The sequence below is a fragment of the Prenolepis imparis genome, unplaced genomic scaffold (genome assembly GCF_030444845.1).
Source record: "Prenolepis imparis isolate NDT839.2.m4 unplaced genomic scaffold, iyPreImpa1.0 SCAF_3, whole genome shotgun sequence".
Classification (NCBI taxonomy): domain Eukaryota; kingdom Metazoa; phylum Arthropoda; class Insecta; order Hymenoptera; family Formicidae; genus Prenolepis; species Prenolepis imparis.
The window spans coordinates 16,787,231-16,811,463 of NW_028141161.1; the positions used below are offsets into that span (position 1 = coordinate 16,787,231).

General features: G+C 36.7%; 3 protein-coding genes across 6 annotated transcripts; all 3 read right to left on the reverse strand.

Moving 5' to 3' along the window:
• Window positions 1–450: 450 nt before the first annotated feature.
• On the reverse strand, window positions 451–16,211 carry Dnah3 (dynein heavy chain 3, axonemal). Of its 4 annotated transcripts, XM_083035116.1 has the most exons (14): window positions 15,408–16,211; window positions 15,070–15,299; window positions 14,621–14,890; window positions 14,124–14,486; window positions 13,823–14,033; window positions 13,507–13,734; window positions 9,456–13,280; window positions 8,795–9,100; window positions 3,426–8,468; window positions 3,175–3,332; window positions 2,639–2,844; window positions 1,808–2,370; window positions 1,322–1,625; window positions 451–773 (listed from the first exon to the last, which is right to left on the reverse strand). In XM_083035116.1, exons 1-13 carry the CDS (start codon window positions 15,924–15,926, stop codon window positions 1,329–1,331), a joined length of 12,219 nt encoding a protein of 4,072 aa, XP_082891242.1. In that variant the 5' UTR covers window positions 15,927–16,211; the 3' UTR covers window positions 451–773; window positions 1,322–1,328. The 4 variants fall into 4 exon arrangements, with proteins under 4 accessions (XP_082891242.1, XP_082891240.1, XP_082891243.1 ...); XM_083035114.1 differs by lacking the exon at window positions 451–773 and having other exon boundaries at window positions 1,015–1,625; XM_083035117.1 differs by lacking the exons at window positions 451–773; window positions 15,408–16,211 and having other exon boundaries at window positions 1,015–1,625; window positions 15,066–15,257.
• Window positions 16,212–16,339: 128 nt separating this feature from the next.
• LOC145934571 (transmembrane channel-like protein 5) lies at window positions 16,340–20,158 on the reverse strand. Its single transcript, XM_083035137.1, has 11 exons — window positions 20,025–20,158; window positions 19,737–19,900; window positions 19,531–19,657; window positions 19,117–19,442; window positions 18,882–19,033; window positions 18,498–18,582; window positions 18,266–18,414; window positions 17,793–18,183; window positions 17,025–17,707; window positions 16,801–16,934; window positions 16,340–16,720 (listed from the first exon to the last, which is right to left on the reverse strand). The coding sequence occupies exons 3-11, from the start codon at window positions 19,631–19,633 to the stop codon at window positions 16,593–16,595; spliced, it is 2,151 nt and encodes a 716-aa protein (XP_082891263.1). The 5' UTR covers window positions 19,634–19,657; window positions 19,737–19,900; window positions 20,025–20,158; the 3' UTR covers window positions 16,340–16,592.
• Window positions 20,159–21,135: 977 nt separating this feature from the next.
• On the reverse strand, window positions 21,136–23,641 carry LOC145933638 (leptin receptor overlapping transcript-like 1). Its single transcript, XM_083033528.1, has 5 exons — window positions 22,715–23,641; window positions 22,489–22,563; window positions 22,202–22,400; window positions 21,776–21,923; window positions 21,136–21,545 (listed from the first exon to the last, which is right to left on the reverse strand). The coding sequence occupies exons 1-4, from the start codon at window positions 22,738–22,740 to the stop codon at window positions 21,810–21,812; spliced, it is 414 nt and encodes a 137-aa protein (XP_082889654.1). The 5' UTR covers window positions 22,741–23,641; the 3' UTR covers window positions 21,136–21,545; window positions 21,776–21,809.
• Window positions 23,642–24,233: the final 592 nt, after the last annotated feature.

The window sequence follows — 24,233 nt, forward strand, 5'->3', positions numbered from 1 at the left end:
TCTGCCACAAGATTCGCGTTTAACTAGTCCGGTATGCGACATTTACACCTAGAAATTCGATTAAATTATCCGATAAGGTCAGACATAAGGACTTGTTCTCTCCTTTGTGATCGATGTTCGCCACAAGTGTTGCGACAAACATATAGATTAATTGCGTATGCGTACAGAATATATAATTAAGTCACGTACTTTTACACAATTTCTCCATAAAAAAATTAAAAAACGTAAAAAATGTAAAAATTTTTAATAGAAAATATAAAAAATTTAATTAATTCAAGTAAAAATTGCATCAGACTGAAATTATAAAATGCAATATAGCATAAATTTGTTCTTATTAAAATTTTGAGATGATAAAACTTTTATAAAAATCTAATAACGCAACTTTTGATATCCTTTATAAACGAATATCCAATATGCATTTATCTTTTCTTTATATTTTATTTTCATTTAATTGATTATGAATGTTAGATCAATTTTGTGCATTTAGGATAATGGAAAATAATCAATGATGATCGACTATTCTCATAACAATCAAAATTCTATTAAAGATATTCGATTGAAAAATATGTATATGAGACATCGTAATACTTTTAGAGGAATATTCGCGAATGCATTTCTGCCTTTATAATCTTTATAAAGGGGACTCAGCATTTCGTTTCGTCCTTTATGCATATTATAGTCTATGACATTCCTTAATATATAAATGATATAGAAGTATGCATAATACAGAATATTCCTTTTAAAAAATTGTTTTGCTCCATGAAAATACGTACCTGATAAAGAATGATTACAATATATATATTAAAAGCAATTCCGATTAAATAGGAATAATCGAAAATGTGATCATTATTGTTTTTTCATCGAATAATAAATGAAGTTTTATGAAATATAATGTATATATATATATATATATATATATATATATATATATGATTTTATAATAGACAATATAATGTATATATGAGATTGATGAATATTATTAATGACGATAATGATATTGTTGTTGCTAAATATATTTATAATATTGTATATTTATACATATATACTTTTTTCACGTCCTAATTCTCTAAATTTTCTTGTAAAAAATAAATATCCGAAAGTATTCCTTTCCTTATAAATATTAAATATATTATACAATAGCTTAAAAACGATGTGCTTGCTATTGAACGTATAAAAGATTATAAAATTATTACAAACTTTGGTTTCTAAAATATGTCTAATTAATTCTCCATTAAGTAAATTCTTTTTCAGTTCAATACATTGTCATGCGAAATGATACAATGTGAGTTAATCGTATATGTAATTCTCATATAATTCATACCTCGTTTTTAATCATCAAGTTGACAAAGAGCAGCCACACCTCTGTTAATCCAATGAGATTCGTCGACATCCGTTGGGATCAAGATGTACAGTATAAAATTGGAGGAATGTCCAGTAGTGGCCAATACACCACGTCTAGCGCTTGTCTTGTATACTGGACAATGATAGGCGTCTCTTGTGTCGAATTTAATTTTGATACCGGGTTTTAACCATATAACGGGTAGCAAGTCGAACATTATTTTAGGCTTAGATTCGTCTAGCAGTATCGTCTCTCTGTTCCATCGAGCTCCTTCCAGGAAGAGACCCTGAGGGAAAATCAACGCAGATAAAAATTAATCGCTAGTAAAAAGTCGAATATATCTAAAATAAGAGTGCATCATCGCCGCAAGATAATAGTGTAAGATTTCAATTCAAAATTGGATTTTAATTAAGAAATTCTAATCTAGGAATTAAATGTTTTATATATATATAACGAAATTTTACGTACGGTGATGTAAACCCCGTGAGAAGGAGCAGTGTCGATTTTTGACTCGTACTGGGTGATCTCGAATTCGAAGTCCAGCTGATCGATCGGTATCTTATGCTTGCGAGCATAATTTTGCAGCACCGCCGTCAAAAAGGATTGCGTGAAAAAGAAACCGGATATCCAAAACACATTCGACGCATCGTGGTCGATCCAATTTTGCAGAAATTGCAATCTCGCCAACAGATCTATCACGTAGCTACCGAGCGGCTTCAAGGAGGGATATGACTTTCTGTCCCAAGCGCGCGGCACTTTACCGATGCTCATGCTAACGTAGACTTCCTCTAATTCCGGTGACATCAGCACCTGTCCTCTGATAGCCTTTCGCACATTGTCCAATGTTTCCTTGATGACATCGGTGAGCTCGTTGAATTTAACGAGTTCTTGACGTAACACCGTGTTCATACTATTCATATAGAGCACCGGATATTTGTTCGACACGGACTCAATATCGAATGGCGGTCGCATCTTTGATAGAATCTCACCGGCCAGAGCGAAAACCACTTCATCCATGTCTCTCTCGATACCTAATAAAAAATAAAAAATGGTATTATAGAATATAATCGTGTATCATATGGAAGTTATATTGCTTCAATCTTTTTGTAATAAAATGTTTCTACAGTGCTTCTACAGAGCAAACAATGTTGTATAGAGCGAACGTATATGGAGAGTCACATAAAAATTATATGTACGTAATAATTAATAACCACGGCGCGTAATATTACAATTGTGAAAAGCAGGGGAAAGAAAATAATTAGAAAGATTAAAATAGGTAAACATATGTTGTTTACTCGCCTACTCCGCTGATTTGTGGCTGAGTCAAAAGTGCGCCTGCTAACAACCGCATTGCTTCCCGATTGTCCTTTGCTATGTCCGCATTGTCGTGCAAACCAAAAACTTCTGGCCTTTGATTGATAGGTAAACTGCGAATGTATTTCAGACATCCTTCGTGATCGGTATCTTCTGGCATATAATAAATTCCGCTCGGAGAAAAAGAGTATCTGGGAAAAAATATAAATTATATAAAATGTGAAAAAAGCTTCAAAAAATTCAAGATTTAACAAAAATTTAAAGTTATTTTTTTCTTAAAAATTGATCATCTTTCTTTTATTTTCTTTTTTATTTTTAGTGTTAAATACTTTTATGTTTAATGTTAAATACTCTGCTTAGCGATTTTAAAATTTTATTTAGAGATAAATCTCTTGAAATTAAACAAAGAAGCGAATGTTCTCTGTCTATTTTTATTCAGACTTGGACTTTATTTGTGAAAAAAATTCAAATTGTTCAAAGAATTTTTAGATTTTTTTCATTCTGTTAAAAAAGAGTATTACCTTCTCTTTGTAATAACTTCAGAATTATAAAAATTCTTCAGCAACGAATTCAGCAGGCGTCTATCTTTATCATCGGTCACCCTGCCTCCATAATTGCATTCTCCTGTCAGATAAATGAGTGCGTCGAATGGTACTTCATCGTAATCATTTAAAAATAGCTAGATCAACAAAAGATAGTATATTATAATACAATTTAATTTTATAATAATAATATTCATTAAATTAATAAGAAAAGTACTGCTGGTACGTACTTGCAATTGTAGAATACTGATACGCAAATCGGACTCGTTGAATTCGTAGGGTATATTCCAACCGAGTGGACCAAAACTCCGTCTCTCCTGCACCACCGCGTGGAAAAAGCACAGAGAGAATAACAATCTTCTCCATTCTACCGTCTTCGTGCATTCGCGAAAGAATTTAGGATCCGATATGGGATCGTTCAGGTAACTCCGCAGCAGATTGTTCTTCAGCCCCTTCGGCGGTTCGTTCGTCATCTTCACGCCGTTCTGCAGTATGGTCACCGGGAATCCTTTGGACGGATAACTAGTCAGCCATAGCCGAAAATCGCGATGCGTGTTCTCGGGCACGATGATCTCGTCGCATATCCGATCGAGTTCCTTCATCCACGAGATGGCGAGGTGGCAGTTTTGCAGAATGACCCACTCGCCGCTCTTAATACCTCTCTCAATCATTTCGATCGCGATAGGACCTTGGCCTTGACCCAGCGAAATCGTCATGAGATTCTTCTTCGAGATTCCATGATCCTCGGCGAACTTTATCAGACCGGCCATCGGATCCGAACCAGGCGAGAGCACGAAGATGAGCGGCGTGACGTTGTTCGAGTCGTCGTACGAGCTCTGAAGATCAAACGGTGGTGGTTCCATGAATGACGCGCCTATATGATGAATGACGAACACTTGAACAGCGGCGATCAGCTTGTCTGTCCTCACGCATCTCAAAATCACGAGTTTCCTCAAGCTCTCGATCTCGTGCTCGAAGGGCGGCGGAAACGGATGCTCCTGTGGATTCGTCAGATCGTAATATGTTTTCCACTGTGATATGTTGGACTGGAAGGACTCCCTTAATTTTTCGAGACCCGGTAAGAGACTAGCTCTCACGACTTCGGACCAGGATTTGTCGGATAACCATGAGGGGTCGGGATTGGGATAAGGATTATCGAAAGCTACTCCGCCCGTCAATAAAAACACCCAGAGATCCTCTTCCAATTTATGAGCGGCGCGTAGCAAACCGGCGCAGAGAACCAAAGAAAATATCAACTTGTCCTTTTCAAACAGAGATCGACATACGTTTCTATAAATGCTTGCAGTGAAGTATGAATTGAGAATCTTCATTCGCGTGTCCAGATTATCCGACTGTTCGCTATTAGCTATTGCCGTGATGTAGAGATGCAAAAACCACGGTAGCGAGTACTGGTACATAGGATCGACATTGGCTAATTCGGAGATGCAGAAGAAGAGAACTGCTCCGTGTTTCGAGACCGGCTGATAACCATTGCGAGCTTCATCTATTTCCGCTGAAGTTTTCACCGCGATCTCCTGTTTCGTCTCGATGTCTTCCGACAGCAGCTTCGAAGTCGAGAGTATCTTAATAGCGGTCTCGTCTTCAAGTATGTTGCCTTCCGATGTCGTGAGAACTTCCAAGATCTTGTCCTCGATCTCCTTCAAGATCTTCCTGTTGTTCGCGCCTTCCACTATTAATTGATTTTTCTTCTCTTCTAAAGTTGGTAATTCCTTGGCTACGACTATGCCCAGCAATTGATCCTGCAGACCTTGAGGCGTAATCATAAAATTCAATAGAGTTACCTTTACCGCGATCTCGGGCAAGTAATGCGGATTTCGAAGGCGTGTGGTGATGTAGAATCGAAAATTCGGATTGTACTCCAGTACCGTCTCACCGAACTTCATATACAGCACTCCACGTTGCTTGTATACATTCTTCAGCAATACAGGTTCCAAAATCGCGTCGATCTCTTCTAGAATATTTTCCAACAGCACTGGAGTTCCTAGCTGAATGGAAGTCTCCATCACTCTCACATAATTGGGATCCGTGAGTTTGATCACTGTCAACTTGTTTGGTTTCTCCATGTTTTTTACCCATTTGTTCGCCTGATTCTGTGGATCGATCATGAGCGGCCAGCGATCGGCATGCTTCACGATTATTCCATTTTCCACCGAGAAGTTGTCGGCCGGTAGTCCATGAATAGTCCAGCCTCTGATCTCTATCGGTTCGCCCAATATATCGATCAAATTAAACCTGGCGCCACACGGTATAGCTGCTTCCACACAAGATTTATGCCACTGGCTGATCAATTTGTTCCTATATTCCACCGTGAACGCTCCCAGATAAGCCACTATTCCAGATGATAGTAGAACATCCCCGATCACGTTACCTAGACTGGCGCCCAGTTTACCGGCAGTCTCGCTCCATCTACTCTTTTCGCCGCTCAGACCACCCAGTAGCTTTTCGGCTCTCTCTAATTTCTGTCTGCAATAATCGATCTGATCCTCGAGCTTCTTCTTCTCGCGCATACATTCGGCAAACTCGTCGTTTAGCGACTGTAGCTTCTGCGTTACCTCTTGCAGTAGATGCCTCTTTTCGTTGAGCATTTCCATCTGCGCGGCCAACGCGGCCTCGGCTTCCGCCAGCATCGCTTTCTTTGGCGCGACGACTTTAATTACGCGATCGTAAACTTCCATGGCACGCACCCACTTACAGAGACCCTCGCAGGCGGTAGAGACCTTCTTAACCGCTTCCGGCTGGAAACTCCGATCATTTATGAATTTTTCGCGAATGCGTTTCATGTATGCGGGCGGTATATTGTCCTTGTCGAAGTTTTTCAGATTCTCCAAAAATTTCATGTCGCCTAGCAGCTTGATCGACGCGGGCCAGTAATCATCTATCATTTGGCGAGTGATTGGATTCTGAACTCGCTCCGGTTTTACGCCTTTTAGCACGCAAACTGCTTCCATCACCAATCTAACGCCAGTCGGCGGACTCTTCATCGCTTTTACGATCGTGATATCCGCAGGTTTTAGGGTATCTAATGCCGCCAGAGCAGATTCTAGTGCTGGAGTAGCCTCTGCCAGGTCGCTCTCACAATCGTCTTTGATGGCCTGAGCCGCTGCGGCCGCTTCGTTCGCTAAGGCCTCGTCCGCCGCTACAATTTCCTTCTTTGCTTCCACGTTGACAGTGTCCTGTTCGATTCGGATCATCAGTTTGTCACTCAGTTGCGACTGCGCCAGTAACTTGGGCTGCAGCTGTTGTAGCTCGTCCTGCATGATCGCCACTTGGCCAGCGGCAAAGTCCAGCTTTTCCAGACCGGTCTCGTAGCGATTCTGTTGGATAGTGATCTGCTCAATCTTTTGTCCGTACAATCTATACAGGGATTTGATTAACTGCAGAAAACTCGTGGGCGTCACATAATATCGCCTGCTGTACGTCAAGTAGTAATCCTCGCTTGTTATGGATACACTTGTATGGAACTGCTTGCAAATTTGCACGCACTTTTCTCGCAATTCCGAGCCAATATCTAAATCCCTTAATGACATCCTGGCTACTCTCTCGAGGGCGTCTTCCGGCCACAATGTAAACCAATCAATGGTGCAGCAATTGATGAGCGACGGAAACATCCTGAGACGATTTCGAAATGTCTCGCCTATTGGTGACATTGTCAAAATTATATGAAGATTTTTCTTGATCCTTTCAATAAATAGATTGTAGAGCGCCATCGGTGTCGTTTCCATCTTTTTACCGCCGCTCGCGTCTCGCGCCACAGTCATCATTTTATCCAATATTTCGGCCTTCTCTTCTACCGCATACAAATTAGGCACGTCCGCAGTATTCAAGATCATATTGATATCCTCAATAAAGGATTCGTCCTTGATTTGATGATCGCTGAAGATGAAGACGGTAGGTTTGCCGTCGCAGCCGACGCGCAGTAACAAGTGCTTTAGATCTTCCCGCCATTCGGGTGTTTCATAAGTCTTCGTGATCTCGATCTGCTGTATCAGATATTCGCACATGCTAGTCGCTAGTCTGGCACAAGAGTTGCGACCGGAACCGCCCACTCCAACGAGCAGGGCATGACCATTATCCTGTAGTAGCACACGAGATATGCGAGAGACGTGTTCGATGGCGTATCGAAACAGCACCAGATTCATTGGCGTCTGCGAAACCGCGTTATATTCAGCCAGATAGTAATCCATCTTCTCCTGGAGATCTTCTAGATTCGTTATTTCATCGTATATTTTCGGATCCGCATCGGGCTCGATGTAATTGCCGAAAAATAGATCGCAAATGTGAGAACTAGCGATCATCTTCTCGCCCAGTTTCAGCAAACTGATGAGCACCTTGTCCAATGGCTGGCGCAACTTGTCGTAACACGTATATCGCACCATCTTAAATAACGTCTCACGATCGGTGTCATCTATCAGCCTGTCGTGAAAAACTCGATATACCTCATGAATCCACAGTCTAATGAGTTTGTCGGGATCTTTCATCCTAGCGGCCGGCACGAGAAGCACACCGCCGATAACCCGACTAAAATCACGCAAGTTGAACTTGTAATGGCTTTTCGACGGTATCGGGAGAAAGTTCTTGATGGCCCCGAGAAATACATCCATGGTAGCGCTCACCACCATTTTGCTCAGCCGTAAAACCTCCACGACAAAGCCCTTTGCGAAGTGCCAGTCGAGAATCGATGTGAAGATCTTGGTCATCGTGGCTTCCTCGAAGGAATCGATGCCGATTACGTGCATGTGACGAGTGAATCTCGGCGTTACGATGTTCGAGCCGCCTCCAGGTGGTACCATAGCCGCGATCAGCAGAATATCTACCAGATACAGAATCGAGGTATCCTTCGGATCGAACCAGTAGCCATGATCTATCCATTGACGAAGCAGTTCTATTGGCGGTTGAGCCCCGTAGATTTCCACTTGTGGCATGCTGAGATCATCTACAAACAATACGCACTTTTTTCCCATAGCGGGACCATAAACCCCTTTTCTTCTTCTATCCAACTTCGACATGACTATCTCTTGTGTCAGTGGTGCGTTCGTACGGGCGCTGAAGTTTATAACGTTTTCCAGGAATTTCTCTCGAGGCAATGACATGAGGTAATTCAATACGATAGCGGACTTGCCGGTACCCGTTGGACCCACAAATAAAAGCGGAATCGATCTGTGCATAAATTGTTTGATGAAGAAATGCTGAATGGATGTCTCGGTTGTCTGGATGATCAGCTCACTGCTCTTTGCCGTTGCTGGTAAAGGTACCTGAAAGTACGCATATACAATATGTTAAATGTCAATTTCTTATTCTGTTCTGTTTTTCTCTCTCTGTGTATTTTACATATTTCAGTTAAAAATTAATTTTCATTATTTTTTTCGATATTTATTGTATATTCATTATATAATATATTATTATTATATAATATATTATATTATATAATAATACATAATATAAATTAAATTTATATTATACAATAATAATATATGTACATTTATTATATAAAAAATTTTACAAATAATTAAATATAAAAGTTAAACATTTCTTTTTAAATATTTTCACTTGTTTGATTTGTGTTTGTTTCTTTTAATACCTGTTGCATAGTATCCATCCAAGATATCCAGCAGCCGTTGTTCCTCTTGTCGTAAATCCAATCGTACACCGTACCTTTATCGGGAAAGATTTGCTGTTTTGTCAGCTTGAACACCTTCGGCTTAGGACGCTCTTCGATATTACCGAGCAACAGTTTTCGTAGATACACGTCGAAGATTTTTCTGCTGTCGCTTATTAATGTTGAGCACATGCCCCAAACTATGCTGAAGAGTAACACACATTGAAGCCACACTGTGCTCACTTGCGTTTCTTCTGCTAGCATTATGCTGAATATCCTTGTAAAAGACTATTGCATAAAAATATATTAAAATGCATGACAAATTATATTATTTATAATTATATATTCGAAAGAATATATTAGATTATATATACGAAATATTTCTTGTTTTTTAATCACAAATCCTGCTTTAAATAAAACAGTTTTAAAGAAAGAAAATTGAAAAAATTTGTTCCTAGATGATATAATTCTATTAATAACAAATTAACAACAAATCTTTCTATTAATTAACATCAAACTTTTTAGAAATTGTATATAATATTGTTTTTAGTTTAATTTGACAAATTTTTCGCTTTCAGCGTTTAATACTGTATATAATAACGCAACGAATTAAATACAAATTTTATAACTCAATATTACTTACTAAAAACATATGCAACTCCGATGTATCGATAAACGTCTTACATTTATGTTGAATAAAATGCAATATCGGGTCAGTTAACCATTCTATCAGTTCGATAACGAGCTCGTATTGTTCAAACAGTAATTTCTCCTTGAGATGTTTCTTGTAGGATTCGAGGATAGGTCGCCAGCCCAATTGAGAAGGCTCCATGTAAATCATGCCGCATCTGCTGACGGTGGCTGGTGAGGCGTGCTCGAGATCGGCCGGCTCGAATAACATGCTCATCTTGACGGACATCTGTATAATTTCGCCGGACATTAAGCAGAGCTTCTTGTTGTCGTCCAACACGGTGTTCATGCTCTCTATCCAGATCGCGTCCACCGGGCCGTCGAATACGATCCACTTGCGTTCCAGCAAGGAGGACTGCGCATATTCGCGAAAGGTATTGGCCAGGACACCGTCGCTCCATTCGTGCGACAACGGATCAAAGCTGCCGTATAGTTGCTCCAACGTGATGGCTTTGGGATTGATCACACGATAAATCGTACGGTATTCCCGCATCGTGGCTTTCCGTATACCCGACAGATCACCTAGGGCGTCGGCCAACGTTTGATAAGCCTGAGTCTTTCCGCCCAAAGCCAGGCCGACAATCATCAGACCGTGTCGTACGAGTATCATTTCGTAGATCTGCACGATCTTCTCCAAGTACCAATCGGTAGCCTGCAGATTTCGCTTCTCCAGATTCACCTTCAGCATGTCTATCAGTTCGTCACGTTCCGGTTGAGGCAGCTGTACATCCGGGAAGAGATCTGTGTAAATGCCATTGAAAAGAGAAACGTCTTCGGACAGAAATTTGGGAAGATTGACATCCACGATGGCGCGAAGGACCAGGATGGACTCGTCGCGTTTCGGATATTTGAGTTTCAGATTACCGGCAGCTATCAGCACGGTCTTGACAGCTCGCATGCCATAATCGTAGTGATTTTGTGAACTCAGTTGCTCGGAGCACAATTTGTAGGTATGAACTATTTTCTCCGCGAGATTTTTAGCGTCCGTGAAGCCGTACGAATACAAAGTGATCTCGCCGATCATGGCATAGTCTGGCACCATCATCGCCACCGTTCGGAACAGGGCCTTCAGATTGTCAGGCAGTTCCTGCCGACCGGCATAACCCGGATTCATCGTTATGATGACGTTGCAAGTGGGATTCAGTTTCAACTCGGTGCCCTCGAAGACAAACTTATCCAATTTCATGCTTATGGCCATCTGTATCGACAGTATCTGTTGCGCGATCACGGACAACACTTCCAACTCGATCCTGTTGAATTCGTCGAAGCACGCCCAGGCTCCGGATTGCGCGATACCCTTGAAAAATTTGCCCATCGCTTTGTAATTCAGTCCTTCGGAACAGTTGAACACGACGCATTGCTTGGCTACGGCCTTGGCGAGATCCTTGGCTGTTTCCGTCTTGCCGGTGCCTGCAGGTCCTTCTGGCGAACCGCCTAGGTTCAACTTTAATGCACCCATCAGAGTCCTATAGCATCGGTCCGTCAGCGGCGTGATTACCAATCTGGACGTGTTGCCGAGATACTCGAAGGCATATATGATATTAGTCGTAATCATAGAGACGGTGATACAATCGTCCAGCCAATAATAACGTAGCTGCGCAATCCAATTAAAGTCCAAGGGATTGTCTACCCGCTTGTCGACCAGCAATTTTACTACGTCTCGAGCATGCACGTCTATTACTATTAGGGCGTTCAATGTTATCCTGGCACCGGGTTCCAATTTGCCGCGTACAAGTGATACAATATCTTCTATTTGATCGTTGCATCTCTGCAAGTAAGACGCCGTGGAACGATCTTCGAAAGATTCGTACACCTCGCTGGTCCAGTGTATCTGACTACTGCAAATGATAATCTGACCGGGCCACGAAAGCACCCATTCCTCGCGCATGGCTCCGAAGTAGGCGATTATACTTTCCTCGGCGATGTCGCGCAGCGAGATTACCATGAGTTCCTCTACTTGGCACAGCCATCTCTCAACCATACCTTTCGCATCGGCAGGGTAAATTTTACTGCTCAGAGGTACGTACTCTTCTTCAGCCGACAGCATGCCAATAATCTCCTCTTCTTTGGTGAAGCGGAGCTTACTGATACCCTCGAAGCACTTTCGCAAATGAGGTTGTACTCGCTGCGGATCTTTGGTCTCGGATAGAATTTCCAGAAGCTCGTCGTTCGATAGGAAGAAGAATCGCGGGAAGAACAGACGCTTCTTTTCCAAATAATCGTTCAGACCCTTCTGGATCTCCTCGAGCAGCGAATTGCAGAGCTTGAATTCCTGCAACATGTTCGGCATCGCCGTAGCATCGATCACTCGTTTATTATCCAAGACGTACAACATGATGTTGCGCCAGATCTTATCGATTCTACGAAAGTTCCTCGACTCGGTCGGCATCTGACGCAAAATATCCTCGCTGCTGAATATTGGCTCCAGGTACATCCACGTGGACTGACAAAGCAGCCACTGATCGATGATGTCTTGCATCATTATCAGCTTCTCCTCCCACTGCTGCATCTCTTCTTCAAACGCCTTCACAAAAGGCGAGCCACGCATGGTTTGCGCCTTGAGTATATGATCATCAAGCAACATCTGTATATCGTCCACGGCGGTTAATATCGACACTCCGGTGTCGCGATAAAGAGTTAATTCAAAGTACACTTCTTGCCATTCTTCTTTCATCTTCTGCAGGTTTCGCTGCAGAGTGTATTCCTTTGTGGCCGCCACAGCTATCTCTTCCAATTTAGCGATATAAGCGGGTAGACCGTACTCAATCATCTCCGACAGACTGCTGGTGTCCGTTGGTATTATTGTTACGTCGACAATTTTGCTAATTGCTTCCCAATGTCGAGCTTGCAGACCCGGCGTGCAGATAGTTTGCAACACTGGGATAAATTGTCGGAATTTTTCCACTTTACCGCGCACCATTTCGGCAACGCGTCTCGCGCCTGGCACTTCTGTAAGCACGCGCGAAAGTTTATACAGAATTCGCCATGTGTTTTCAGTCTCCTCGCATACTTGCTCGGCATTTAGACCTATGAACGAGCCGTAGAACCATTTATCGTAGTTTCGATAGAAATCTAGAGCAGTGTGCCAGAGCTTGTCGAAGGTATCCACCGTACTAGACATGGCCGGCAATTCCATGTGTGGACTCAGCTCCATATCCAGTAATCCCTCTTCTTCGTTGATCTCCTCAGCTTCTTTACGTATCTCTGCCATAGTCGCGGAGATATGCTCGATCTCCTCCACGGCCTGCTCCATTTCCTCCATGGTAAGAACAGGCGGATCCTTCCGTTTAAACTGTTCGATTGCCAGTTGCATCGTAATTATCTTTTTCTCGAAGGTGTCTCGTCTTGTGCGGAGCAGCGTTTCCAAGAAATCTTTTCTCATGCTCAATCTGTTGCTCGCCAGTTCCATCACAATCTCCATCTCCTTCGGCCAAGTAATAGTGCGTGAGTTTAAGTGAATATCTTCGTCGGAGAGTGGCTGGTGATCGAAGAGGAACAGCGTCAACTCGATCGAACGCACTAACCGTCTTTTCAGATTAAACATCGTTGTATCACGACTCTCACACAGATAATTGTACAGTTCAACCACTTGCTGCGTGGTTTCTGGCATCTTCGAGATATTCTCCGCTATCTCATCAAAGATAGAGCACAATTCGCGATTGTTGACTCGTAGTTCATCCGCGAAGAAATTGCATATTCTACTTCGAAGCGTGTACAGAATTTCTCTCATTGTATCGTTTACAGCACTGCAATCGATCTCGATCATGTTCAGCGGGATCTATTGTAAAAAAAAAAAAAATAATTACATAATTATTATTAATCTCTAAAACGCAATTACAAAAAAAATTCATATAGGATTATAAATCTATTTTTCTTCTAAAAATTAATTTATTGGTTCCAAATAAAACGTTAATTAATGATATTAAAGATATTTTTTTAAGTTTATAGTTATAAAAAAATTTTTTTTATCTCGTAAAATTCAAGATTTAATTGTAAAAACTTACTTTACATCGAAACATAGAAATCTCTTTTCGCAGAGTGTCATATGCCTTTATCTGTTGCTCAAAGTCTCGCAATAATGGTACCGGCTCGAGCTTAAAAAAGTTATCCAATTTTTTTTCAGCTATGCCGCTCGTAATATAAAGCAAATTCTCGTAGCATTTGAGGTAACTATCGGGACCACTTGTATGCTTAGCGATCACATCCAATACGTTACTGATGACTCTCAATACCTGTAATAATGAGCAGATAAATATGCGTTATTAATATTCATCAACTGTTTATACTTGAGAAAATTTTTTATAATAATATAATAATTACCTTATCTTCAAACCGCAAGATGGGAAATAAATAACTTTTCTGCTTTAATTCCGGAAACAGAATGGTTTCAATCTTAGGTATTCTAGCGCTCACTTTAATGATCTTGTCGAAACATCGTGAGATGATAGTGTGTAATTCCAGGATGCTCGGCCTGCAGCACAGTTTCGTCGTCAAGAGTTTCGGCTCCACCTTCACTGTTATGAAAGGAGTTCTACAATGTAATTTGTATCGTATTTAACTTCACTAATTTTACAAAAGATATTTCACTGCCGTATGCTAGAAAAAAAACATCGATTCTTACTCGAGAAACATGAGCTCCTCGTAATCTCCTTCAAACGCATTGCCAGCTTTGTATCGCATGAAGAAGTCTCTAACGTCTTCCAGCGTTTCCGTTATCATGATTCGTAGTTGCTTCGATAATACAGAATTGACGCTGCGAAAGTATTTCTCGATCATCGCGGTGGACGCATCCGGATGCATCTCAAAGTATTGCGACCAAGCGTATTTCTTCTCGAGAAAAATTTCTGCTACGTCGGCCAGCCATTTTTTAATGAGAACGTCGGTGGCAGCGGCACATAAGGCATTTATTTTCGGTTCGATTTCCGCAGCTGGAACGGGAAGTCTGCCCAAATCTTGCATGCGAATAATTCTTATTTGGCGATACCTAAAATACAAGATTTATTAGTTCAGCAAGAAAAATAAATATTTTATTTATATTTTTCATTAATTATAAGTATTCCTTTAAGACACAAAAAGATAGGAAATTTTTATTTCTTTTTTTCGGTTAATTCATCTTACTTTGAAAACCATAGATCGCGGATGTCCCTCAATATCGTATTTCCGATAAAAAGACAGTGTTGCATTGAATGACTTGCTGTGACTTTGGATTGATGCCAAGGTACTGGTGAACGAATGCATAAAACGGGAAATTCGACAGGCAGGGTTTTGATAGATAAACGTTCTCGTTCATCGGAATCCATTAGGATATAATCCACTATTGTGCTACGAAGGCTTTGCTTATAATCATTGATTATTTCCGGCTCCAAGTCTTTCGTTATTTTATCGAAACTGTAAAATACACATTTCTATTTAATAAAGATATTCTATAATTTATCAAATGTTAAAATGCGATATATTATATTTTGAAAATAAATTAAAATGAATTGAAAATGATTTAAACTGTTTTAATTTTGCAGAATGCATTGTTAGGTTCTTCATTATTTATATATGATGAGAAACGTACTTACTCTTCACGTTCCTGCAATTTGCCAATAATACGTCTCTTTGCCGCATCGATATTAGCATAATCGTATGGTTGTAAATGATGATCGCTTATGCAGTAATCTCTAAGAGAAGCTATTTTAGCAACATCCTCGATTGTGTCTATTCGCCTTTGTTCCTTATCAATTGCCACTGTTAATTCAGTCAATTGTTCTTCGACGGATTTTGGAATTTCTGCCTCGACGTAAGATACAATCTACAATATAATGCTATTTCTGCTATATATTTGTCAGATCAATTAAAAAAGAGATTTGTATTTTTTTCAAAGTACTTGTTTGTAAGATTTACAGAAAAAAATTCTTACCTCTTGATCCAATTTTCTTTTCATTATCCTCTCCTTATGTATAGATAACTCTCTTTTCTTCAAGGCTTTTGCCTTATGTCTTTTCTTCCGCAACCATGTGCCATCTGCTAAATCTCTCAAACTAACTATATTTTCAGGCAGAGAAGTGCGTTTTTTCTCTGCCGTAGCAGCTCTTCGTTGAACTTCTTCGTTGTGTCGTTCTATAAGAATGCGAGGCGGAGCCTCAAGCACTTTGTCAACGCTGAGAGGATACCATGCAGGTTTGACTTCGTGTTTCGTCAAGATTCTGGCCCGACAAGGATATGCGCTGGGTGTAAAAATACTGCCTATACTGTCGATAGGTTTCACGTAACTGTGCCAGTGTTTGTACGGAACAGTTTTCGTCCATGAAGACTCTTGTAGTAATTTTGGCTGCTTTACGAATCGCAATGCTTTTGATGTTTCGCATCTGCATTCCGCATTTGCTACCGCTGGATTTACCTTGTCCAAGGTTCCACATGTTTCCTCTTTTTCAGCCATATCCTTGTATTCAAATTAATATATTAAAGATATTAAGGCAAAATTATGCGTAAAAAACGACAAGCAGCTTCTCTAATCCCTGTTAACAAGTATTGCAAATAATGTTTTCCATTTCTATCTCATATGACATTGTTCGATACTTCTACTCTTAGAAAATGTATGAATAAATTTTGAGCTAACAAACTAAATATGTATCTATATCTCTCAATGGATCTAAAAACTGTCAAGTAACAAAAATGATAGAAGATAATGCCTTCTTAGCTATCTAATATGTTATACATATTTATATCACGTTACTATGACAACGGCGCGGGAATTATTGGAAGATATAAACTTGTGAATTTATAAATATTCTGTATATATCATAATAAAATATTACAAAATCTATTCATCTATAGAGTATATACTTTTTCGTCTCAATTTTATAAATATATCGAATATTTATGTTTTTATACTATCTTATAAAAATTTTGTCTCTATTAAAAATATATCCTTATTTTATCACATGCACAAATAGCATAATCTTAAATATTCAAATTTGTAAAAGCAATAATTTTATAATGATATCTGTAAGCATAAATATAACTATGAGAAAATATTCTATCGATTTCTAATATATGCTTTGGTAATTTGCCACCAAATTGTCAATTGGTGTATATCATAATATCAACATAATCTCTCTTCGAAACTGGTCGACGGTAAATTACGTCGGCGAGAATATGCAATTTCTTCATTTTCATGGTTTTGCTCAGTAGAACTAGCATATTGAATAGGATTGTTATGAACAAGAGTACCTAATAAAAATTTTATAAATATAAATAACTTGTTATCAATAACTATATAAATATAATCATAATTCAATAATGTAACTTACGTTTACTGGCAAATTTAGCAAAACTTTTCATGAGAAATTGTTTATCTTGAGACTGCAGAAGAAGCATGTTGGATAAAATTTGCAACATTTCCTTACTCGCTTCTGTTTTTGCCCGCAAACAGTAAACTGCAATACTTTAATAAAATTTATGAATGGATATCCATATCTTATTCTATATCATAACGATATGAATGATACTATAATAATATTCTTGAGATATTTACCACATGCCAACCAATATTGCAGCGCCAGTTACCGGTCTTGCAAGTTCCGAAACAACACTCCAAAATGGGCTATCTCTTTTTAACGATAACATCCCATCGACGATAAAATCCCAAGTGTGAGAATAATTTCTGAATGGCCCACAGTCGTCACTTTCCACGTTCGTGATGATATATCCTATTGTGAACAACACAACGATCATGCCACTAAACGCAAGAGCCAAGAACAGAGTTTGCGTTTGCGCCGCCCGCCAAGGCTGCGACGATTGTTGATAGCATTTTTTCAACTCGTATCTCTTTACATAAAACGTGAAGATGAGCTTTATCACAATTATAAGAGACATTAGCGGACTGAAATAGAAGCCCATCCAAAAGAGCATCTGATTGTATATAAGATTCAATGTATTGCGAGCGATATCGAACTCCGGTCTTGGAATTTTCGTCGACAATCTCTTATACAACGTGGAACGTGTAAATTGCAAACACATTCCGAATATAGAAGCGATGAAGTCCAGTACGATAAGTCGATAAATTTCTTCCCCTAAGTCTGTTTGCCAACAATATGATGTACTATTGATTATCCAGAAGGCAAACAAGGTACCAATTATTGTCGCAGCAACCGCATGATTTCTAACTACTGTCACGTAAAGTTCTGTGCGTTTATTATTATAGTGTTCTAGTGATGCCTAAAGAGAAATATTATTTGTACTATAGTTGCATATTTCATTATAATTATTTTTATAACAGAGAAAAAAAAATGCAGATACTCACTAAATAGGAAATAATTGCTGGAAAGATATGAATAATACTAGTAATGATTATTGGTACAATCATCATTGAAATAGTTCTGGATGTCCCTATCTCATAATGTCGTAATAGCAGCCAAACGAGTATACCAGCGCCACAAATCATAAATATAACAATAGCTGTTACGCTAAGTTGCATTACAATTAGCAAAAACTTGTCAAGCCAATGCAAATGTGCATGCTGTCTCGTTTCTGCTAACAATTCCTCCAATTCTTTATAAATAGATGCTGATTGCAGAGCGGCAGTTTTTCGTAAAGATATACTGAAGTCCCATCCGCAAAATATTTTGTTGCTATATAAATCGCGCACTTTTCCAAGTGTTTCAACGTAAGACTTTCTATAAGAAGATATGACTCTGAAAAAGAATGTATTATTATTATCAAATATTCATATTTAACTTAATATTGAGTTTAAAATGATTAAATTTTATCACATACTTAACAGAAAGTATAATAAAAGTAACTGTGTAACAAAAAAGCAGCGTTAGGAAATAAGCAAATGGAATGCTATATTTGGACCCAAATGGTGTGTCTACTGTGCCATTGGAATAAAAACCATAATACATTATTGTGTGGGAGAAAAAGCCCTGCAAACCAAGATGTGATATGTGCATCATATTAAAAAAAAACAAAACATGCTACTTATTACTTATAATATAATTGCACTTACACTGCCTGTTAAAAAGTCTAATACTTTAACATTGTTTTGTACATGTGTTTGATGCAATGATTGTGGTAGTACAATAAAAAATATGCTGCAAACACAAAATATTCAATATATTAATATTAATTTAATATTAATTACATTCATTAAATTCATTATTAATATTCATAATTAATATTCATTATTAAATTTTTTTCATTTAATATAGAGAGTAATATATATATAAGGTATTATTAATATTAATACCAAATAGAATTAAAATTATGTGATTATTCTCAGAAAAATCCCATTTTTTAATCTTAAATAACTTTTAAGTATAGTTCAAACTTTTTGTTAATATATACTTTTAGTATAATCTTATAAGATATATAAAATAAAAGAAATATATACCTTAAAATGCAAGAAATTATGTTGAAAAAAAGTAACCATCTCAAGAATTTAAAGTATGTTGCTACACCACTTCCATTGTGGCTCTCAATAGTTTTTATCGTATGATGCCATAATTTCATTGTCAGCAAAGTGTTCTGCACTGTCACTCGAATCTGTGTGCCAGAAAGTATTTAACTCTATCTCTTAACTCGTTAATTTTATAGCATAAAAATACATGAAAAATTAGCATTAATACCTTTGCAAATTTTAAACTAATGTTATATTTGAGCAATTTCCAATAACTAATCGATTTTTTCTTTGCCTTTTGATTAACAGTTGCCAATAGTTGCGACTTGATAAATCTCTTTACAGTGAGGCATTGTGGTATTGCTTTCAATGTTTCCATCCTGAATTGTTCTGATGCGGGATCATTCTGCATAAACTTATTACTTGATTGCAAATGATTGGCAATTGCATTAGCACACTCTTCGTTAGACAATTTAGTAATACTGTGCATTCTTAAAGTAGCATATGGAATAATAGCATTCAGAGCACTCGACACTCTATATTTCTCATTCTCTCCTGAAAGATATAATATTCCATTTTATATTTGCATCAATAGTTTCGTAAATAGTTTCGAAAAGATGAGATACTTAGAGAATATACTTACGTGCAAATTTAATTGGCAATAATTGTTGCATTTGAATATACTGCTCAGAAGATTTGGAAAGTTTTACTTCTTGAGTTACTGAAGCCATTTTTAATGTAATCATATAAATGTTTATTTCAATTGTATTCTAAAACAAAAAATATCTTTATAAGTACATTGTATGAATTCATATCATTTGTATATTGTAAAATGTAAAATGTACTCACTTCTTGTCAAAATATAGTTTGTAAATAAAGAGCAGCATTCATCAATGATCATTCATATAGCCATTCCTCACATTATAGTAATGAATAAAATATTAAATATAGGTTTTCTCACAATCTCTTTAGGAGATGATACACACATATAATTAGATAAGATGCATCTCAATCTAACAAAAAAAAAATTTGATGAACATGGTTATAATTTTCTTCCAAAAAATATTCACTCTCTAAAATTTAATTTCAGATACATTTAGTGCATATAAAATTAAATCAATATTATTAATTACACACCGTTTGTTCAAAATATTCTATCATATTCAATTAATTCGTCTATAATAGTATAATATAAAGTTTTCCGATCATATCTTACATGTCATTTCGACTTCGACATCATTCGACATCTTTATGTCCAATGACGCATGAATCAATTAGATTTCTACATGAGAATTGATGATTTTTTTAATTTATGATAATAATCCCTTGTTTTTACAACAAATAATAGCTATTTTTTTCTAAATATAATTTATTTAGATAACAATGCTAATGTTAAAAAATTTTCATAATTAGTGCGTATATAATAATTTAATCAGTTTTCTAACCTAGTTAATTTTTCTTTATACACGAATTTTCAAAAATTCTAAAATATAACTTTATTTTATTAAAAGTATTTTATGAAATGTGCTAAAAATAGATTTCTCTACGATTGTATTGTTTTTCAGATCTTTTAGTTTAAAGATATTTAAAATAATTTATATAATTAATTTATTATTTGCTCACAAAGATTCCGATATAAATTTGAATCTCTTCCCGCTTTGATCCACACATATACACGTGCACACACACACATACACGTGCACACACACACATACACATGATAAAAATTTTTATTTATACAAAACATATTAAATATCTTTCGTTTGTAGAATCTGTATAAATATTCATTATTCCATACAAAGTCTAAAATGTAAACGTTTATATATATATGTATAAATTTTGTGATGTGCTAAAAAAAATTAAATAACACAATCTATAGTCGCGAATTATAATTAGAAATCATTATTTTTAGAGAATTTCAAATGACATCGCTCAAATTACTTAAAAATATAAAAAAATTTACATTTCGATGATAATATATTTGGATATATATTTGAAATAAAAAAAAGAAACAAAAATAAGCTCAACTTCTTTACAAATATTTTTTATTATTAGTTACATATATATATTTATATATAATGAAATGTTTGTAAATTTTATTTAAATAAAATTTAAGAAAATATATAGTATATATATGTAGAAATCAAAATATTAACAATTATATCAAATAAATATATTAACAAATACGCATTATATCAGTAATATTTCTTATTAGTTTTCAAAGGTATAATTGAGAAGATATGAGAGATAAAGTAATAAACTGTAGCTTTATTACCATTATTATTACGAAAGACTTAGATTAAATAAAAAATATTTTCAACATCCTTGCTTTGTAGCGTTTCAGGTTGTCCTGAATAGTCCCATACGAAAAATCTAAAACATCAAATGCTTTCTTGCTGCTTTGTAACACATGGGAAATCCGAGGAATTCCGATATTTGTTTATCAATTAATAAATAGCGTAGTGTCATTGACACATTCTATTGTTAGTGCACTATAATACTATTTTCTTTTCTTGCAGCGTCGATATAGAAGGATATCCATATTAGATTTATATTATGTAAACTGTGTAGAATAAGTTTATAGCAATTTATAATCAACATGTAGCTTTCAGTCAGTGCACCGCATGATTTATTTTTTCCTTTAATCTCATAAAAAACCTGAAATAATTTCACACATTATGACATTAATAAGACTGTTAATAAGAGTGATCCTTAATGAGTTGTCCCAGTCTTATATATGAAAAAAGCTTTTTATTTTAAGAATACTGCAAGTGAGATTTTAGAAAATAATAAATTTATTTTATCGATAATTACATCAACTTTAGTAATATCTTAAATATCTGAGTTTTGCTGTTATCATAGTAATAATCAATTGATACATTACTTACATTTTTATCATGATAAGTACAATACAGTAGTGCCTCACCACATGTTGTAATCAGTATCATCTTGATCAAAGGTTATGAAAAATCCGACTAGAGTTGAATACACAACAATATTACCTGCTAATGTCAGATAACAAGCGCCCCATTGTATCTGTAAATACAAATAGTTTTTATGTTTTAACTATTCAAAGAATCAAAGTACTAATAAACTGTCAATTAATTTAATCTATTGCAATTATTTTAATACATTATTGACTGGAGATGTATCAGCTCATCTTTTGATTTGACTGGTAAATTCATTCGTGTTTAGAGAGGGTATACAGTTTATCAAAAAATTTCTGCCTAAAACACCCAGTCAGCAATGCGTTAATATGATAAATATTCTATATAAAGATATATACATATGTATATATATGAACAACAACTTACTACTGGCTGGTCCTCTGGAGATCGTGCCAACACGATTGGAAGAGCAAAGGACGATACCACAAATCCCATCGTAATAAATATTGCCAATTCTAAACATGGATTACTATTGCTTCCTGAATCATCTGTATAACGACGCGCTATTATGGTTGGGATAGGTGCCAATATATAGAACAATACGACAAAAAATGGCCACCATACTCTGAAAGTTGCATAAGTTGTAATATTCTATATCCTAAGAAAGCTGTGAATATTTAAAACACATCAGTTAAATAGGAAAATATATTTACTTGTATATTGGTAACGCACAACCAAGAATGACAAATGTCATTCCAATGGAACCAGCAAATGCTAGCAGTACCAATCTGTAATGATTATATATTTTCTTGTTATCTCATGGTATAATACAATTCCTTCTTGTTAAATGTCAAAAGAAATTTTGATCAAATTTATCTTACATAAATTGTAAAAAAAATATTTCTGTTTTTAATTATTTGCTTACACAAAGATACTTACGCTGTTGTCGATGATAAACGATTCATGAAGAGAAAATGCCATGAAATAAGAAAAAAGTATAATTATCACACATTAGATAACACTAAATATTGTAATTTTGTGTAATTTAATAAGGCGTTATTGCATGTTTAGTTTTGATTTTCAACTGTTCGTGCTGATAATCTTATCGTGCAATAATGAACAATCGGTGTTTTAAAAAAAATAAACAAGTTCACAAGTAGATAAAATATTATTATGACGCACAAAGCTTTCTTCGATTATATATAACTTTCATTTGATGAAATTAGTATTAGTACATTAAGGGAAATCATAATAGATCTTTCTCCGACTAATGTTAAAAGGATAATACATTGTTCTTGAATTAAATTACGAGACTTAACAATCTAGAAAGAATCGTGTTTGTGCAAATGTCAAACAGTGACAACAACGGGATGGATAAGGTTATGTTTTGATATATGATTTTGCGTTTTTCGCGCAAATTTCTCGCACGACGATGACATTTCTCAAGATTTTTGTGCGGTAGCGATCGCGCATTAAATGATTTAAGAGTGCACCGAATAACCTTTAATTCCGGCCATTGCAAATCGATTTGACAAGTGTGTATATTCCTCAAACTCTTGTTTTACGCAGACTTCATGCGTGACGTAAACTGTCTAAAGTTCTATTCACACTCGGCACTCGGCCGTAGAAAGATGGATCTGGTTCTGGTTCTTCTTGTATTGGCACTGGACCACTCTATCCATCGTCCATGCTGCCAGGTAGAAAGATGGAAACACCATTCTTTCATGAGTTTTGATCACAGACACTAGTTATGCAATATACTGGTTTCGGAGCATTTGATCCACCAATTGGAACAAAATGAGTGAAGATTTCTCTATCCTGATTCCTGATTGGTTGACACGATGTTTCGTAGCGTCTGTGTAGCGTCTACTCGATCGCGAAGTTTACCAATGACAGGCAGGTCGTGCGTCGCGCGAGCTGCTTGACATTGGGTGCGTTTAAGGCCATCGCACACGAATTTCCGTAACCGTAAGCATAAGAAGTAACGTAAGAATTATTTTATGTCTAAATTATGTGTATATATTTATTTATTGGCGTATGGGCAAATTCCTTAGGAAGCCTAACCAGCCATATAGATAAGAAGAAGAAGAAGAAGTGTATATATTTATATATATTACATATTATAATATTCTTTAAAATTATTAAATATCAAATCATACATAAATCAGATATATGTCACATGACACATATATATGTCATGCAATGTGTGTGTGTGAACATAAATCGAGTAGAAGAATAGAGATGTGCCATAACCTTTTAGTAGCAATACTCATATATATGTATACAATTCTTCGTACGTAAAAATTTCAACCGACTGAAATTCATATTACGTTTTAAGATTATGGTTATTTCTTTAGAAAGAGTGAGCCTGATTTCATGGTAGTCTCCTCTTTGTCTAACGACGCGTGGTGGGGGAACGAAGCCTTCCGTTGATTCGTAGAATAAAAAAGTAGTGGGA

Excerpts from the sequence above, each read along its gene's own strand:
- LOC145934571 (XM_083035137.1), bottom strand. The coding sequence starts at position 19,633 with ATGATTACATTAAAAATGGCTTCAGTAACTCAAGAAGTAAAACTTTCC. Across the intron at positions 18,583-18,881 it reads ATAATTTCTTGCATTTTAAG|CATATTTTTTATTGTACTAC; the intron begins GTATATATTTCT and ends TTGTGTTTGCAG. Across the intron at positions 18,184-18,265 it reads TTTATTATACTTTCTGTTAA|AGTCATATCTTCTTATAGAA; the intron begins GTATGTGATAAA and ends ATTCTTTTTCAG.
- Dnah3 (XM_083035116.1), bottom strand. The coding sequence starts at position 15,926 with ATGGCTGAAAAAGAGGAAACATGTGGAACCTTGGACAAGGTAAATCCA. Across the intron at positions 15,300-15,407 it reads AAAGAAAATTGGATCAAGAG|ATTGTATCTTACGTCGAGGC; the intron begins GTAAGAATTTTT and ends ATTATATTGTAG. Across the intron at positions 9,101-9,455 it reads CGGAGTTGCATATGTTTTTA|TCTTTTACAAGGATATTCAG; the intron begins GTAAGTAATATT and ends TTTATGCAATAG.
- LOC145933638 (XM_083033528.1), bottom strand. The coding sequence starts at position 22,740 with ATGAATCGTTTATCATCGACAACAGC. Across the intron at positions 22,564-22,714 it reads CGTTTATCATCGACAACAGC|ATTGGTACTGCTAGCATTTG; the intron begins GTAAGTATCTTT and ends TAATCATTACAG. Across the intron at positions 22,401-22,488 it reads TGTGCGTTACCAATATACAA|AGTATGGTGGCCATTTTTTG; the intron begins GTAAATATATTT and ends TGCAACTTTCAG.